Source organism: Podarcis bocagei, assembly GCF_964188305.1.
Source record: "Podarcis bocagei genome assembly, chromosome: 12".
NCBI lineage: Eukaryota > Metazoa > Chordata > Lepidosauria > Squamata > Lacertidae > Podarcis > Podarcis bocagei.
This window is the reverse complement of record NC_138137.1, coordinates 19,936,386-19,952,130: the sequence shown is the minus strand read 5'-3', so window position 1 is coordinate 19,952,130 and position 15,745 is coordinate 19,936,386. Positions and strand designations below refer to the sequence as shown.

At 46.2% G+C, this 15,745-nt stretch overlaps 1 protein-coding gene across 4 annotated transcripts in view; it reads left to right on the top strand.

Annotated features, from left to right (window-relative positions):
* LOC308570194 (uncharacterized protein) overlaps positions 1-15,745 on the top strand; it is a 92,564-nt gene that overhangs the window by 9,051 nt on the left and 67,768 nt on the right. For all 4 annotated transcript variants that reach the window (XR_014000962.1, XR_014000963.1, XR_014000964.1 and 1 more), the window contains exon 2: positions 7,884-7,975. Coding sequence is in view for 1 of the 4 variants with exons in the window: in XM_081165010.1 (XP_081021136.1) it covers positions 7,884-7,975 (92 nt within the window). In the remaining 3 variants the exon portion in view is untranslated. The remainder of the gene's footprint in view (positions 1-7,883; positions 7,976-15,745) is intronic.

Sequence of the window (15,745 nt, the reverse complement as noted above, 5' to 3'; positions counted from 1 at the left end):
GCTGCGACTCCGAAAAGATCAGGATGTCATCCAAGAAACAGACGCACGTCTTGTAGAGAAGTCCCGCCAACACGTGATGCATAAATGCTTGAAAAACGTGAGCGCCATTTTGCAGTCCAAAAGGCATAACTCTGTATTCGTAGGTACCCAGTGGCGTGAACATGGCTGTCTTCCACTCATCACCCTCCCGCATGCGAATGAGGTTGTACGCCCCCCGCAGGTCCAACTTGGTGAACACCTTTCCCTTCCGTACCTTCGCCAGGAGGTCGTCGATGCGGGGCATGGGGAAGTCCGACGGCTTGGTCACACTGTTCAAAATCCTGTAATCCACTACGAGTCTTTTTTGGGGCGTGTCTCGCTTCTTAACAAAGAATACAGGACTGCCCCCCGCTGCCTTAGACTCTCGGATGAAACCGCGCTCCAAATTATGATCGATGAAGTCTTTGAGTTCCTGCAGTTCGTCCTCAGACATGGAATACAGCTTCCCTTTAGGCAGCGCCGCCCCCGGCAGCAGGTCAATTTTGCAGTCATATGGTCTGTGAGGGGGTAGCCTGTCCGCCTCCTTCTCGCAGAAAACTTCCAGAAATTCTGCGTACTTGTGGGGAATCGCTTGCAGCGTGCCTAGCAGCAGCTGTGACTCCTCTTCCTCTCCTTCCTGCCTGGGTACGATGCAGTGTTCAGCACAAAAGGAAGAGCCGAAAACCAGCTGCCTCTGGAACCAAGCCATCGTTGGGCTGTGCTTGTCCAGCCAACTCATGCCCAATACAATGGGCGTGTCAGACAGTTGAGTGACGTTGAAGCTGATGACTTCCCTGTGATTTCCAAGTCGCATCACCATTGGTGGCGTCTGCTTCACCACTTGCCCCCCTAGCAGCTCCCTGCCATCCACAGTGACAACCTGCAGGGGCAGTGTGGCCGGCAGCAACTGCACAGCGTGCCTGTCGACAAATTCCTGCCCTATAAAGTCCGCGTTGCTGCCGGAGTCGATGGTGATTGGCACGTCCATGGTGATTCCAGTGGGCAGCTGGAGAGATGCTGTGAGCCTCACTACTGGTTTGGGCGGGAGGGGGTTCACTGGCTGTAAAATCTCTGGGGACTGCGTCACTAACACGTCTGGCTGGGCCCCAGTGCCTCTTCCTCCAGCCAGACATCGTCGTTTCCCTGCTGTGGTCCTCCCTGCTGCGTTGCTGCAGTCACCATTGCTGAGGCTGCAGTAAGCTTGTGGGGCCTCTGGGGACACTCTTTCGCCATATGCCCTGGCTGCTCACAGACGTAACACTTCCTGGTCCCTCTAGGAGGCTTCGCCTTCACTGCTGCCGGTGCTAGGGCTCTGGTTGCTGACTGAGCCCTTGCACCTCCAACCTCCATAGGTTCGGCTCCTCCTCCTGGCGGAGGCGTGGATTGCGCCCGTGCTGCTTCTCTGGGAAAGAAGGAGGGGCCCCCGGCTGGTTCGCGCCCTCCACGTCCTTCGTCCTTGCTCCACGGACGTCCTTCCAGCCTCACCCCCACAGCCAGTGCCCTCTGAACGACCTCCTGGGTGGTTCGGGGTCTCTCCCCCCTCGCTATCTCATCTTTAATCGAGTTGTGCAGTCCCTCCCAAAAGAGGTCTCTTACAGGAGCCGAATCTCTGTCCCATTCCAGGGCGCTGACCAAGGCGAAAAAGCGGGCATGATACTGTCTGACGCTGGCCCTCCCTTGTCTCAGCCCATGCACCTCCTTCCGTGCAAGATCAATGTCAATACTTGATAAGAAACACCCATCCATCGCTTTAATAAAGGCATCCGCATTCTGGAGCGCCGGATCGTTATCTCTCCATAAATTGCGCAACCATGCTTTCGCCTCCCCATGCAGATGGGACATGATGAACCCCACTCTCTCCTGTTCATCTCTAAAGTCTTTATGCAACAGTTGCAGTGCGCACAGTACGTCGGCTCTAAAGTTGGGATACTGTTGCAGGTTCCCATCGAAGTGAGAGAGCAGTCCGCCTGTCCGTCTCGCCAACCCAATTCCCTCCTGCCGGGGTGTTTGCTTTGCCAGTACGTCTAACCTGACCTGGAGATCCCTGCAGGCGGCAGCTGCCTCGTCCTCTCTCTTCCTGGATGCGAGAACCTCGGCGTTCAGTTGTGCCACTGCTTTTCTGAGGTCCTCTATCTGCTGCTCAGCCGTCATGTCTCCTGCCGTTCGTGAGCTCGCTAGTGGGCGCCTGTTTCTCTCCCCTCCTCGAGGCTGCAGATGCCCACAATGTGGAGACGGAGCCTACTGTCAGAGCTGCTTCAAGATCCTAGCTCACAGAGGATCACGCTAGCCAGCGGTCATTAAGTAAAAGTCTTTATTGAATTACAGTTTCCATTCTCACGCTGCTGTCTGCAACTCTACGTCTACTAGCTAGATCGGCGAGGCTCCGTCTGAGTCTCCGCCCCGTGCGCACCAACTTAATATCCTAGCCTTGCTCCACCTTTTCCTCCTGACTGTCCTCCTCTGGGTCCCTCTACCCCCCGGGGCTTCTTCCTTCCGGGATTCTTCTGACGCTGACCCGGACCCTTCTGCCTCCTTGCGCCGGGCTTTAGGACCTGGTTCCCTTTCGGGGCTGCTCACTGCGCCGCCTTCCTCTGCATTTGAACTTGGCGCGCGCGCCCAACCTTCCACTTTCCTCTTTACCGTTTCTTCGCTCCCCGATGGAGGTGTGGCCACTCCTGACTCCTGCCCTCCCTCCTGTGGTGAGCTGCCAGCGCTTCCCCCCTGGCTCCTTTCCTCTTCCCTGCTTCCTGGCGGTGACGCTGGTCCCGATTTCCAGCTGCTCCCCCCTGAGTCTCCTCTGGCTCTATCTTCCTGGGGTGCCTCTCTAGATTCCCCCCTTGCCCTGGCCACTGGTGCTCCTTTCTGTGAATCCTCTGATTCACTGGAAAGACTGGGAGATCTCGGGTCGTCGTCATCACTCATCCTTTCCTCTGTCTCCTCCCCTTCGCTCTCTGTTTCCTCCCTTGCCCGTGCCTCTGCACCTAAACCCCTGACAGTAATGCTTTCAACAAAAGAGAATTAAAGACTCTCTCAAGGCAAATCTTTAAAAATATAGTATAACCACCAACAACTGGGAAACACTGGCTTGCGAGCGCTCCAATTGGAGAACAGCCTTTACCAAAGGTGTCATGGACTTTGACAATGCTCAAACTCAGGATGAAAGGGAGAAACAAGCTAAAAGGAAGGCACGTTTGGCAAACCTTTACCGTGATCAATTCCTGTCTGGAAACCTATGGTATGTCCCCACTGTGGAAGGAAGTGTGGATCCAGAATTGGCCTCCACAGTCACATATGGACTCACTTTTAAAACTGTGTTTATGGAAGACAATCTTACTTGGCTATGAGTGATCGCCAAAGAAGGAAGATTCTGCCAGCAATGGCAACATCTGGAAGGCTGTAGCTCTGCCATCCCTGCAGCAGGACCTACTTCTGACTAAATATGGAAGAGATGGTACTGTCAGTAATCATTACTTTTCTGGCTCTGCCTGCATGAACCAGATCCTTCCCCATTGACACCATCATTCATTACCCGATGACTACAGGAAAACAAATAAGGCTGAATTAATCCATTTCCAGATGAAACTCATGGCCTGTTAGCCTTGGATCTGTTCTCTTATCTGGGGCAGGCCAAATAAGATGTTCCTTAATGCTACATAGCCTTGGCTGAGCACAAAATGGAAGACCGATAGGCTTGGAGCGGGTGGTCCTTGTGTCTGAAAGGACGGCAAATGCTTGTTGTTTTTTTCTAAGTAGTCCAGATCTAGTTGCTGTTTGCGCCCCTAAAAAGTGCTTTCTGAGAAACTGATTTCATTCGGAGAAGAAAAGCTTGTTGCAGATAGAGTCTGCGTTGCCCCAAAGTGTTTCCACTGAGAAACAAATTTTTATTTTTATTTTTATACCCCGCTGGGTTTCCTCAGCCAATCTGGGCGGCTTCCAACAAAATATTATGCACTATATATTTAAAGAAGTATCACACCCCTTTAAACAATCATGGCTTTCACTCACAGTATCCTGGGAGCTGTAGTTTGCAATAATGATGATGATGATGATGATGATGATGATGATGTATTATTTATACCCTGCCCATTTGCCTGGTTTCCTGAGCCGCTCTGGGCGGCTCCCAATAAAACACCAAACATTAAAACTTTTCAAATACTGGGCTGCCTTCGGATGTCTTCTAAAAGTCAGATAGTGGTTTATTTCCTTGACATCTGATGGGAGGGTGTTCCACAGGGTGGGCACCACTACCAAGAAGGCCCTCTGCCTGGTTCCCTGTAACCTCATTTCTCACAGTTGAGGGAACTGCCAGAAGGCTCTCGGAGCTGGACCTCAGTGTCCGGGCTGAACAATGGGGGTTTGTGTCCACTGCTGCCCAACAATGATGTGGGTGGGTGCACACCAAGATCGCAATCCCCACCTCCTGCTTCGTTCACCTGGAATGTGTGCAGGAAGGAAAAAAGCATGGATAATTGAATCAAGGGAGGATCTCCAAACAGGTTTCAAGTAACCACAGCCACCTTTGTGGACAGTATTATCTAGAATCAATCCAGATGGAAAGCAGCATGTTGCAAACAATTCTGGATTGAGGAAAAGCTACATTCTTGTGCTGCAAACAGCTTAGTATGGACACAATCAGAGAACCATTGTTTATTTTATTTTTTTAAATACTTTTATTCGATTTTACATTTGCATTCATATGTAAATCATAATCATATACAAATAGGATTCTCTGAATCCCTAGATTTCCCTCCACCCCTCCATGGGTTCCATAGTTATTCTTTTTCCAGCTGCATCGTATAATGTTCTCCATATTTCCTTCAAACTGAATTGTTATCATAGTTTTTGTTACATTGCAGGTGTTAAAATCCTGTCAATGTTTTTAATTGTTTACAGTATTTTTCTAAATAGCTTATAAATTTTCCCCATTCTTTGTTAAATTTATTGTCTTCTTGGTTTCTGATCTTCCCAGTCATTTTTGCCATTTCGGCATAGTCCATCATCTTTGTTAACCATTCCTCTGGGCCAGAAGTATCCTTGCAGTTGTTGTTGCATGCATAGTCTTTTCTGCTCCTTTGGTATTTCTGGACCTAAAATTCCTAATTAAAAAGCTTCTGTTTTTTCCACAAAAGTTATTTTAAACCTCCCCCCCCCAACTCATTATAAATCATTTTCCAATGTACTTTCATTATCTTGCATGTCCACCACATATGGTAGAATGTGCCCTGTTCAGAGAATCATTGTTTAAGTTCGCTGTGCAAATATTTGTCATATCTTGACACAGAAGGGCATCTTTTTTTAATCGTGGCAGCTAGTGCTACCATTTGATGTGCTAGCTCGACGGCTTGTGCACATAGTGGCTTGCACATGTTGTTGTTGTTTAGTCGTTTAGTTGTGTCCGACTCTTTGTGACTCCCTGGACCAGAGCACACCAGGCACTCCTGTCTTCCACTGCCTCCTGCAGTTTGGTCAAACTCATGTTAGTAGCTTCGAGAACACTGTCCAACCATCTCGCCCTCTGTTGTCCCCTTCTCCTTGTGCCCTCAATCCTTCCCGACATCAGGGTCTTTTCTAGGGAGTCTTCTCTTCTCATGAGGTGGCCAAAGTATTGGAGCCTCAGCTTCAGGTATCAGGTAGTGATAAAGCAAGATATCAAATCCAAACCCTTCTTCTTCATCTTCTTCCTTCCAGTGAGCACTCGGGGCTGATTTCCTTAAGAATGGATAGGTTTGATCTTCTTGCAGTCCATGGGACTCTCAAGAGTCTCCTCCCTCTATTTTGCAGTGTGCTTGGAGGTCACTGTGCCACCCAACACATGAGTGCTCGGAAGGGTTGGGACTAGCTGGTAGAATCATGCCACACAGACCCCTGGCATAGCTAGGAATATCTGCACAGAGCCGAAGCAGTTACTTCTCAATGTGCACATTCAGGACATGTGGGTAAGCAGTCATCTGCTGCATCTGGTGAGGATTTTAACAGGTTGCCACAGCTGAAAAATAGCTGATGGCTCAGGGGAGGGTAGAATGCAGACAACTTCCCACAACACCGGACTCGCACCTCTGTAAGTTGCCACTCGGTAAATGGCGTCTATGTGACATAAACTTGTTTGAGAACAGCTGTTTCTCACAGCGAGATTCAGAGCCATTAAATCTGCAATCCTAGACACATTTGCCTGGGAGTAAGTCGCATTGCACTCAGTAGGGCTTACTTTTGAGTCGACACATCAAAGAATGCGCTGCAAGACTGGTGTTCTAAACATATTTACACCCCACTGAAGATGATGGGACTTACAGTACATTGGAGTCAATGGGCAACAGCTTGTACTGTGAGTCTTACGACATTCCTCTCCCCCGTTACACGCAGCTTTTGTCAATTTAGTTTTCCTCTTGACACAAAAAAATTATTGCTCACATGATGACAATATAGTCCAATAGTTATTACCTCTGAGGAAAAAATCACCGCTGTTGTTATTTTTTAATAACGGTTATTACCTGACAAAATAATAGCAATGCCATTTCCCCAACGGCAGTGTAATTGTGGCAAATGGTTTTTAAGGAAGCTCACGATGAATGACTGAGAGCCCATCTAAGAGAGTGGAACAAAAGACTCTTTAAAGTACAAAGTAGGTGGGTTTGAAGATTGCCATAGGTAAATATAATATTAATAAGCATTAGGGAAGGCATAAGAATGCAGAAATACCCCAATGCAATTCTGCAAATCAATAACTCGCCCACACTTTGGTTCCGATGCCCAAATCTAGTTGCCCCAAGTAACAAGGTCTGGAAAAGGCACAGTCATTTCCAATACAAAATGGACCCAATCCGGAAATCCAGAATGCATGCTATTGTGTAGGACAGAGGTTTTCAACCTTTTTGGGTCCATGGCTCCCTTGACCAACTATATTCTTCCTGCAGCACCCCTGTGGGGTTCAGGAGCCCAGTTCTGTCACCCCTTTTTGAACCCCTGTGGGGCTCAGGAGCCAGCAGCCCCTCACCCCTTTTTGAATACCCTCCCTTGTGTTCCCTCAGCCTCCTCTTCTTGGGAGACCTCTGGGCAGGCCCCCTGGTCTCTGAGCTTCCCCTCTGCCCCAAAGAGAGGTGCCTCCCCGCACTGCCCTACAGGGGCCTGGGAAGCATCCCCATGCCCCATCCCCATTTCCCAGAGGCGCCATTCCCCTGGGGAGCTTGTAGCCAAGGCTGCTGCAACAAACAGTTGTGCAAGCCTTTGGGGGGCAGAGACATGAGAAGGTATCAGAGGAATGGAGGGAAGGAAAGAGGGACAGAGGCCAATGTTGCCTGCGGCACCCCTGAGCATCAGTTAAGACACCCCAGGGTGCCATGGCACCCTGGTTGAAAACCTGTGGTGTAGGAAGATCTCCCCTTTGACAGTCCTATGACAGTCGATGAGGGGGAAAGCACAGGAAAACTTTGGACCAAGTTTACTGGCATTAATTGTACTACCAGTGTGGTGTCATGGTTAAGAGCAGTAGACTCGTAATCTGGTGAACCGGGTTCGCGTCTCTGCTCCTCCACATGCAGCTGCTGGGTGACCTTGGGCTAGTCACACTTCTCTGAAGTCGCTCAGCCTCACTCACCTCACAGAGTGTTTGTTGTGGGGGAGGAAGGGAAAGGAGAATGTTAGCCGCTTTGAGACTCCCTAGGGTAGTGATAAAGCGGGATATCAAATCCAAACTCTTCTTCTACCATCTTCAGATTGTTTACTGGTTGCGTGTCCCATGCGTTGGTCTTTCCATGATTTTTGCCCTGAAGCAATGTCAGACGAAATGGCCTAGAATTGAGCTCAGTGGTGGAGAGACGAAGAGCACACAGCATGAGATAAAAATGTTTCCCACATTGTTCTCTCTCCAGATACATCTATAATGGACCCAACACACTCCAACTGTTCCTGTTTATCGCCTTGGCTGGAAAATATCACTTTCTCTTGTCGATGGATCCTTCAGGTAATTGAATAACGCTGAATCAATATTTGTTTCATGCACACTCACATGTTTGTGTGGTTATAAATGGAGAAAAATTCTTCCCAGACTTTTTTCTTGCTCAAGAAACAACAAAAACAACTATACCACCACCACCATCACCACAACCATCACCACAACAACAACTATACTGCCCTATAGCCACAGGTCTCAGGGCAGTTCACAGGATAAAATTACGATATAAAAACACGTTGAGAAGATTAATTTGGCATTTTAATCAGCTTTGTCATATTGCCTGGAGAAGCATTTTTTCCCAAATCCATGTACAGTGGTACCTCAGCTGTCGAACGTAATCCATTTTGGAAGACTGTTAGACTTCCGAAATATTTGACAACTTGGGCACAATGTGCAGTAGGCAAATTCAACTCAGAAAATTGAGAAATGCACCTCAGAAGCTGTTCAACTTCCAAGGCATGTTCGAAAACAGAAGCATTTACTTCCGGGTTTTCGGCATTTGAAAACCAAAACGTTCAGCTTCTGAGACGTTTAACAACCGAGGTACCACTGTAATTTAATATGCACACTAGGGAACAGAAGCCTTATATCTGCTTCAGATCTCACAGAAAGAGCGCTAGGTCATGTGCAGGATAGAGTCCATGGTTCGACCACTGTGCACTTCTGCCCCCTATTGCTTTCTTGGAGGTTCCACCCAGCACATACATAACCCATAGAAATCACTATAATCCAATTGCCTTTGATCAGAACGTAATGATGTTGTTAAAATATTGCTTTGAAACCACATGGAAATGTGGCAGCTGAAGCCCCTTCAAAGATGTGGTGATAGGGAAAATATGGTGGATGCTTCAGGCAGCAGACACTGGAGTGTGTGGAAGGGCAGCGGCAGCAGTCCCTTCTGAGTTAACTTCAGGCATTCTCCTCTGTCGGATGACAGGACAACCCCAAGCAGTTGTAGAGTCCCATGGATTGTGTGAGCAGCTTCAAGGAACGAAACCTGTAGCCCCTCTGTTGAAATTAGTGCGTGTCCAGTGCTGCTTTTCTGGGGGTGGGGGTGGGATGCAGGGGTACACATACTCCTAAACCAGGCATGGCCAAACTTGGCCTTCCAGCTGTTTTGGGACTACAACTCCCATCATCCCTAGCTAACAGGACCTGTGGTCAGATATGATGGGAACTGTAGTCCCAAAACAGCTGGAGGGGCAAGTTTGGCCATGCCTGCCCTAAACATTTTATGAATCTAACGGTAGAAGAAACAAAAAATTTTAAATTTTTTAGTTTCTTCTCTAGCATGATGAATCGTCAGTTCCCTTGCTACCCCTGATTGCGGCCTCATTTCTCATCATGTGGTTTCCTGAGTCTCAGACGGAAACGAGTGTTTAATGTGTGAAGTAGGAGTTGGAATCTAGCACGGTGATTGGTCAGTTTTGTTGTATTTACTGTATTTATTTTTCCCGATTTGAACTATAAAATGGTGATTTTCTTGAATCAAAATGAGAGTACCCCCTAAACATTTTTTAGAGGGGTGGAAAGCACTGAGTGCGGCTATTTGCCAGGAATTTCCCAAAGAAGGTTCTAGAATTGCTTTGAAGCAAGGCAAAAACAGTTAATTGAGACCTTTGGCACCCCAGTCAACATGGCCAATGGTTAGAGATGACAGAATTTGTAGAGCAGCAACTTCTAGAAGGCTAATGATTCTCCTGCCTTGATCTAGAGCAAATTGCTCATAAACTCTCACAACTATTCCAAAATAAGCATTGCTTTATTTGAATTAAAAGGTAAAGGACCCCTAGATGGTTAAGTCCAGTCAAAGGCAACTATGGGTTTGTGGCGCTCATCTCGCTTTCAGACCTTGGGAGCCGGTGTTTGTCCACAGACAGCTTTCTGGGTCATGTAGCCAGCATGACTAAACCGCTTCTGGCACAAAGGGACACCGTGACGGAAACCAGAGTGTACGGAAACGCCATTTACTTGAATTAAGACCCTTGATGGTTTCCATTAGCCATAGGAACACCTATATGTTTTATTTGTTCAACTGTGACTGAGTACAGTACTTTTCGGAGGATCAGACCTTGAACACTTTTGTCTTACCTGATGCATTTCTGAAAAATTATTGGTGATGTGAGTAAAGCACCATTTTCGAGTGTTTTCGGACACATTTGGAAACCACTTTGCCTGAAAGTGTGTTGATGGATGTGCTTTGGAGGGTTTATCTTGTTTTAGTCAAGTGGCATTTTTGCTAGATGACGGCTTCCAGTCTGTTTCATAGCAGCCTTTAGACTTGACCCAGCTTGTTATGTGTCAGTCAAGGTCCAGGCCTCAACCAGACAAATATTCAGTCTCCAGTTGCTCCTCAGCTCAGTGGATACCCTCTGTAATTTTCATTCAATGACTATAATTTGTGCGCTAGAGAAAACCTACATATCTCCAAACTATTTCTGTAATGAACTTGAGCATTTTATGGTGATGGTCAAGAATAACACACAGATATTTTGAAAGCCTGTTTGGAGAGCTTTCTTGCAGTAATCAGTAAGAATCTTTGCTCTTTTTATAGGACAGAAAAATTGTTGTGTGTGTTTTTTTTTTTAATACTGTAGTTTATTAAACCTTCAGCAGCTGAAGAAATGTGGTGAACTATAAGGAAAACAACCAAGTTAGAAAAGGGGGCAGGAACTTGTATTAGAAAGTTGTGCAACTAAAATTTTATGTGCTGTTACACATTTTATGTGTTATACATTATTTGGATTCTTCTTTTCCATTCTAAAAAAATACACAATTCTGCCATCTTGGAAAGGCCATAATTTGTTTTTTTAACATCCAAATAGCACTACATAGTGACAGCACTACAAAACAATATATTAAATTAATGAAAAGCTGCAAACATTAATACTGTATATGTTCTCTTCTTTATTCTCTTTTAGATAGACAAGGGTATTTGCCATAATTTTCTATGTAAATTGAGGAGGGGTTTTGTTATTTATTTATTATTTCTGTTTTTTTGTTTTTTATTAGTATTATGTTATGACAATATGTAGCAAAAACATTATATATCAAATATCTTATGTAAAAAAAAGGAAAACAAGTGAAATATAAAATAACAGAAAGGGGGGGGGGAAATATATATGAAAAGGAGTGAGGCACAGCATAACAAAACCTCCAGATTGCCATGAATAAATTAACAGGAAAAATATCACCATTTATTTTGTCATTCCAGAAATGCGAAAACAAGTTTGTTTTCAGGATTATTAAATACTGTGTTTCTCTCATATGCAAGTTTTATCATTAAGATAGTTTTCCTTAACCAATCACAGATAGGTAGCCGTGTTGGTCTGCCATAGTCAAAATAAAAAAATTCCTTCCAGTAGCACCTTAAAGACCAACTAAGTTAGTTCTTGGTATGAGCTTTCGTGTGCATGCACACTTCTTCAGATACTATCTGTGCATGCACACGAAAGCTCATACCAAGAACTAACTTAGTTGGTCTTTAAGGTGCTACTGGAAGGAATTATCTTAACCAATCAGTTATAGTAGGGGATCTTCATTTTTGTGCAATATATATGGTGATCATTTTGCATGGGGGCTCTGTTTCTGCCCCCCCCCCAAAGTTGATGGAGCGTGCGTAAGCCTGCTGCAACTGAACTAGTTATGTTCCCTTAAATCCACTTCTGATGCGAATTGCAGTTTACGTTTTCGAACAGTTCTATTGCATAAGCAAGGAAGGAGATGCATTTTGGATCTGGCTGAGGTTTCTCAAAGGCGCTCAAAGCCGCAAAATGCTTAATTCAGCTTTGCAGATCTCGCTGCATCCTAGACTGTATTACTTTTCAACTTCCAGCTGACTTGGTTAACCTTGTCCTTGCACACGGAAGGAACCTCGCTGTTGTGCTCTGATATAGTGTGAGCTCAGAAAATGCTTGTAACAATTGGCGGGCCTCCAGAGCTGTTAATGCGTTTGGCTGTGCTACCTACTGTGTTTTTGGAAAGTGGGGGAACAGTAAAATGAGGTTACGAAGCACATCCTTTTGCAAACAGCCGGGAAATAGTACTGGCCGAGTGGTTAGGTCACATAGTAGAATCTTTGAAGGCTGTGAGTTCCAACTGTTAATTGGTTCCAAACAGCCCTAATCTATACAGTGAAAATGAGACTTATGGATTGGTCTGGCTGCTGAATAGGATCCTAGCCGCATACACAGTTTTTATTATTTTAAAGTGGGGGTGTCAACATAAATAATAGAAGTCAGAATGCCTTACAGGCAGGTGGTTCTGCAGAGGAATCAGTTTGGACCTGCATTTATGCATTTTGATGAAGACGGTGCTGCCGCTGAGAGATTTGTTTTGTTGTTCCAGAGCACTGCTTCACCCCTTCCCTGCAGCAGTTGGGTTTTATTGTATTTATTATGAATGCAGTGGGCAATACTGGTCTTCTGGCAGCTTATAGTGTAGCCTTATGAGGCTTTGCCCCCGGGTGGGAAAAATATTGCGCCCGGGAAAGGGAAGTGGGAGCCAACAGACACTCAAGGAATAGTTTCGGAGAAAAGGCTTTATTTCTACCATCCATGAACTGGTAGAAGGAGCAAGTGTGATAGTTCACAAAAAGCATGCACGGGTTCACAGTCATGTGCACAGAGCATATATTCCCCTTCCAGTTCCCTCCCCCTTTCTCCTCCTTCTTCCAGAGTCCTGCCCATGAGTTCCTCTGAGCATGAACAGAAAGCTGTCTTGGGACTATTGTGGACTCTCGGCACCCTTCCCAGGAGCAGTTCAGCATGTCCAAGAAGTTGCAACTAGAATGAGATAAGATTCAGTTCTCAGGCCTGCTTTGAACAGAGCCTATTCATTAGCTTTTTGAAGCCTTCTCGTGCTGATAAAAGAATAACATTTTGCCTATGTACCAGCATCTTGTGAGAATCCACAGAAAAGCTATAGCTGTGGATTTTTAGAAGACAAAGGGAATTTTGGACAGTTTTGAGGCCTGGTGTGATTACTGAGTGGGGGGGGTGTGACTTCGGGCCTAGGTGGGGTCACCTGTCCTCACCTTCCTTCAATAGTAGTTTAGTAGTAGTAGTAGTAGTAGTAGTAGTAGTAGTAATAATAATAATAATAATAATAATAATAATAATAAAATACTCCACCCATCAGACTGGGTTGCTCCAGCTACTCTGGGCGGCTTCCAACAAACAACAACAACAAATTACTTGTACCCCGCCCATCTGGCCGGGCCTCCCCAGCCACTCTCGGTGGCTTCCAACAGAATATTAAAAATACAATAAAAGATCAAACATTAAAAACTTCCCTAAACAGGGCTGCCTTCAGATGTCTTCTAAAAGTCAGATAGTTGTTTATTTCCGTGACATCTGATGGGAGGGTGTTCCACAGGGCGGGTGCCACTACCAAGAAGGCCCTCTGCCTGGTTCCCTGTAACCTCACTTCTCTCAGTGAGGGAACCGCCAGAAGGGCCTCGGCGCTGGACCTCAGTGTAATAAAACATGAAACATTAAAAACGTCCCTAAAAGTTGTATAGTATCAGGACTGCATAGCCTTTCTTCTGATTCCTCAGAGCCTGATACTGTTTTTTTTCACATATACACACTATGTATGCTATGCTTACTTTATACTGGGCTGTACCTTAGTTGTAATGAGTGGTGGGCGTGGGTGGGGGAGCTTGCAAAAGACAATTGGGCTGGCCACTTCCCCCCACAATAAGTTCTAGCACTGATTGGCAGGTCTATTTGTATTAGTTGAAATACTTTGTAGAGAATGTGGGAGTTCAGGCTAATGGCAAGAATGCCTAGGCCGCTTAGTGTGACTTCAATAACATTAGTCCTCCTTGAGTGCTAATTTCTGTTTCAAAGTGCACAAAAGAAATGTTAAAGCGTTGCCCACGAGAGATCAAACTGATTATGTCAATACATAAGCTGCTAAACAGCCCCTATGTATATTTTTAACTTAGAAGATCGGGAGAACATATCAAACGGAAGCCATTAAATGTGTCCTGAAATACAGAAAATGGCAATAAAATTTCTAGAAAATATTTGCTGCTTTGTACACGTGAAAAGGATCTAGGGGGCTTAGTAGACCACACGCTTATCACGAGTCAATAGTGTGATGCAGCAGCAAAAACCCCCAACCTAATGCTATTCTAGGAGGCATAGACAGAAGTACAGTGGTGCCTTGGGTTACATACGCTGCAGATTACAGACTCCGCTAACCCAGAAATAGTACCTTGGGTTAAGAACTTTGCTTCAGGATGAGAACAGAAATTGTGCTCCGGCGGTGCGGCGGCAGCAGGAGGCCCCATTAGCTAAAGTGGTGCTTCAGGTTAAGAACAGTTTCAGGTTAAGTACGGACCTCCGGAACAAATTAAGTACCATATGTTCTGGCGTACAAGACAACTTTTTATCCCTGGAAAATCACCCCCAAAGTCGGGGGTTGTTTTATACACCGGGTATACGCATTGGGAAGGAGAGGGAGCCGGTGAGCAGAGGCGCCCCTTCTGCCATCGCTCTTCCTCCCTCCCCACAGAAGGGGACACGGAAAGTCCTTCCGAGCGTGGCGCTCGCCTGCCCACCCGCCAAACGCCTCGCCTTGGGATGCTGCTGCTGCGATGGAAGAGGCAGCGGAGGGGTGCGCGTTCTGCCCCTGGCGGCGCTCAAACTCTATAACTCTAAAACTCTAAAATTGAACAGCAAATTTTGAGGGGTCGTCTTATACACCCAGCCGCCTAATATGCCAGAATCTACGGTACTTAACTCAAGGTACCACTGTATAATGTCTCTATTCTGCTTTGGTCAGATCACACCTGAAGTGCTGTGTCCAATTCTGGGCACCACAATTTAAGAAAGATTTTGAATGTGTACAGAAGAGGGCAACCAAGATGATCAAGGGTCTGGAAACCAAGCCTTATGAGGAACAGTTGAGGGAACTGGGTACGTTTAACCTGGATAGGACACTGAGAGGAAATAGGATAGCCACCTTCAGATATCTAAAAGGTTGCCCCATGGAAGATGGAGCAAGCTTGTTTACTCCTGCTCTGGAGTGTAAGACCTGAACCAACTTTTTCTGCCCATGGTGCTTCTGAAATTATATTATGTATAGCCACATATTCCAGTCACTTGTAAACAGAAGCAAAAAATGTAGTTGCCCCTTTTTCTTGGGAACCTCCCTCTTCCTCAAAAAAATTGTGTGCTTTTGTGAGTCTCCCTGAGAATTTTTCCAAAAATGCCCTCCCACTTTGGTGGCCTGAGGAAGTGAGAGAAGACCTCCTTTGCCCAGCCCTTGTTATAAGAACAGTGTGGGATTCACACACACACACACATGCATTTTTTAAAAAAATATTGTGTCTCAAGGCTCGAGAGACTTCCCAACCTTGGGACAAACCTTTTTCCAATGTGTGAGTGAGAAACTGGCGCAGGCTGAAGCAACCTTCTTTAGCTTGCTCACCAATTACCCTGAGCACAGGTGCATGTGCCTGTGTGAAAGACGTGTTGACGTGTGCAGCTCAGCTGGTGTGTACGCAAACTGTCCACTAACTGAAGGCTGCACGTGAATCCAAGTGCAAGAGTACAGCTCCACTATTTGTGCAGCTCAACATAGCGGGAGCTGGCGTTTGTCCACAGACAACTTTCCGGGTCATCTGGCCAGCATGACTAAGCCGCCATGGAACACCGTGACTGAAACCAGAGCAGCGCACGGAAATGCCGTTTACCTTCCCACCAGAGCGGTACCTATTTATCTACTTGCACTGGTATGCTTTCGAACTGCTAGGTTGGCAGGAGCTGG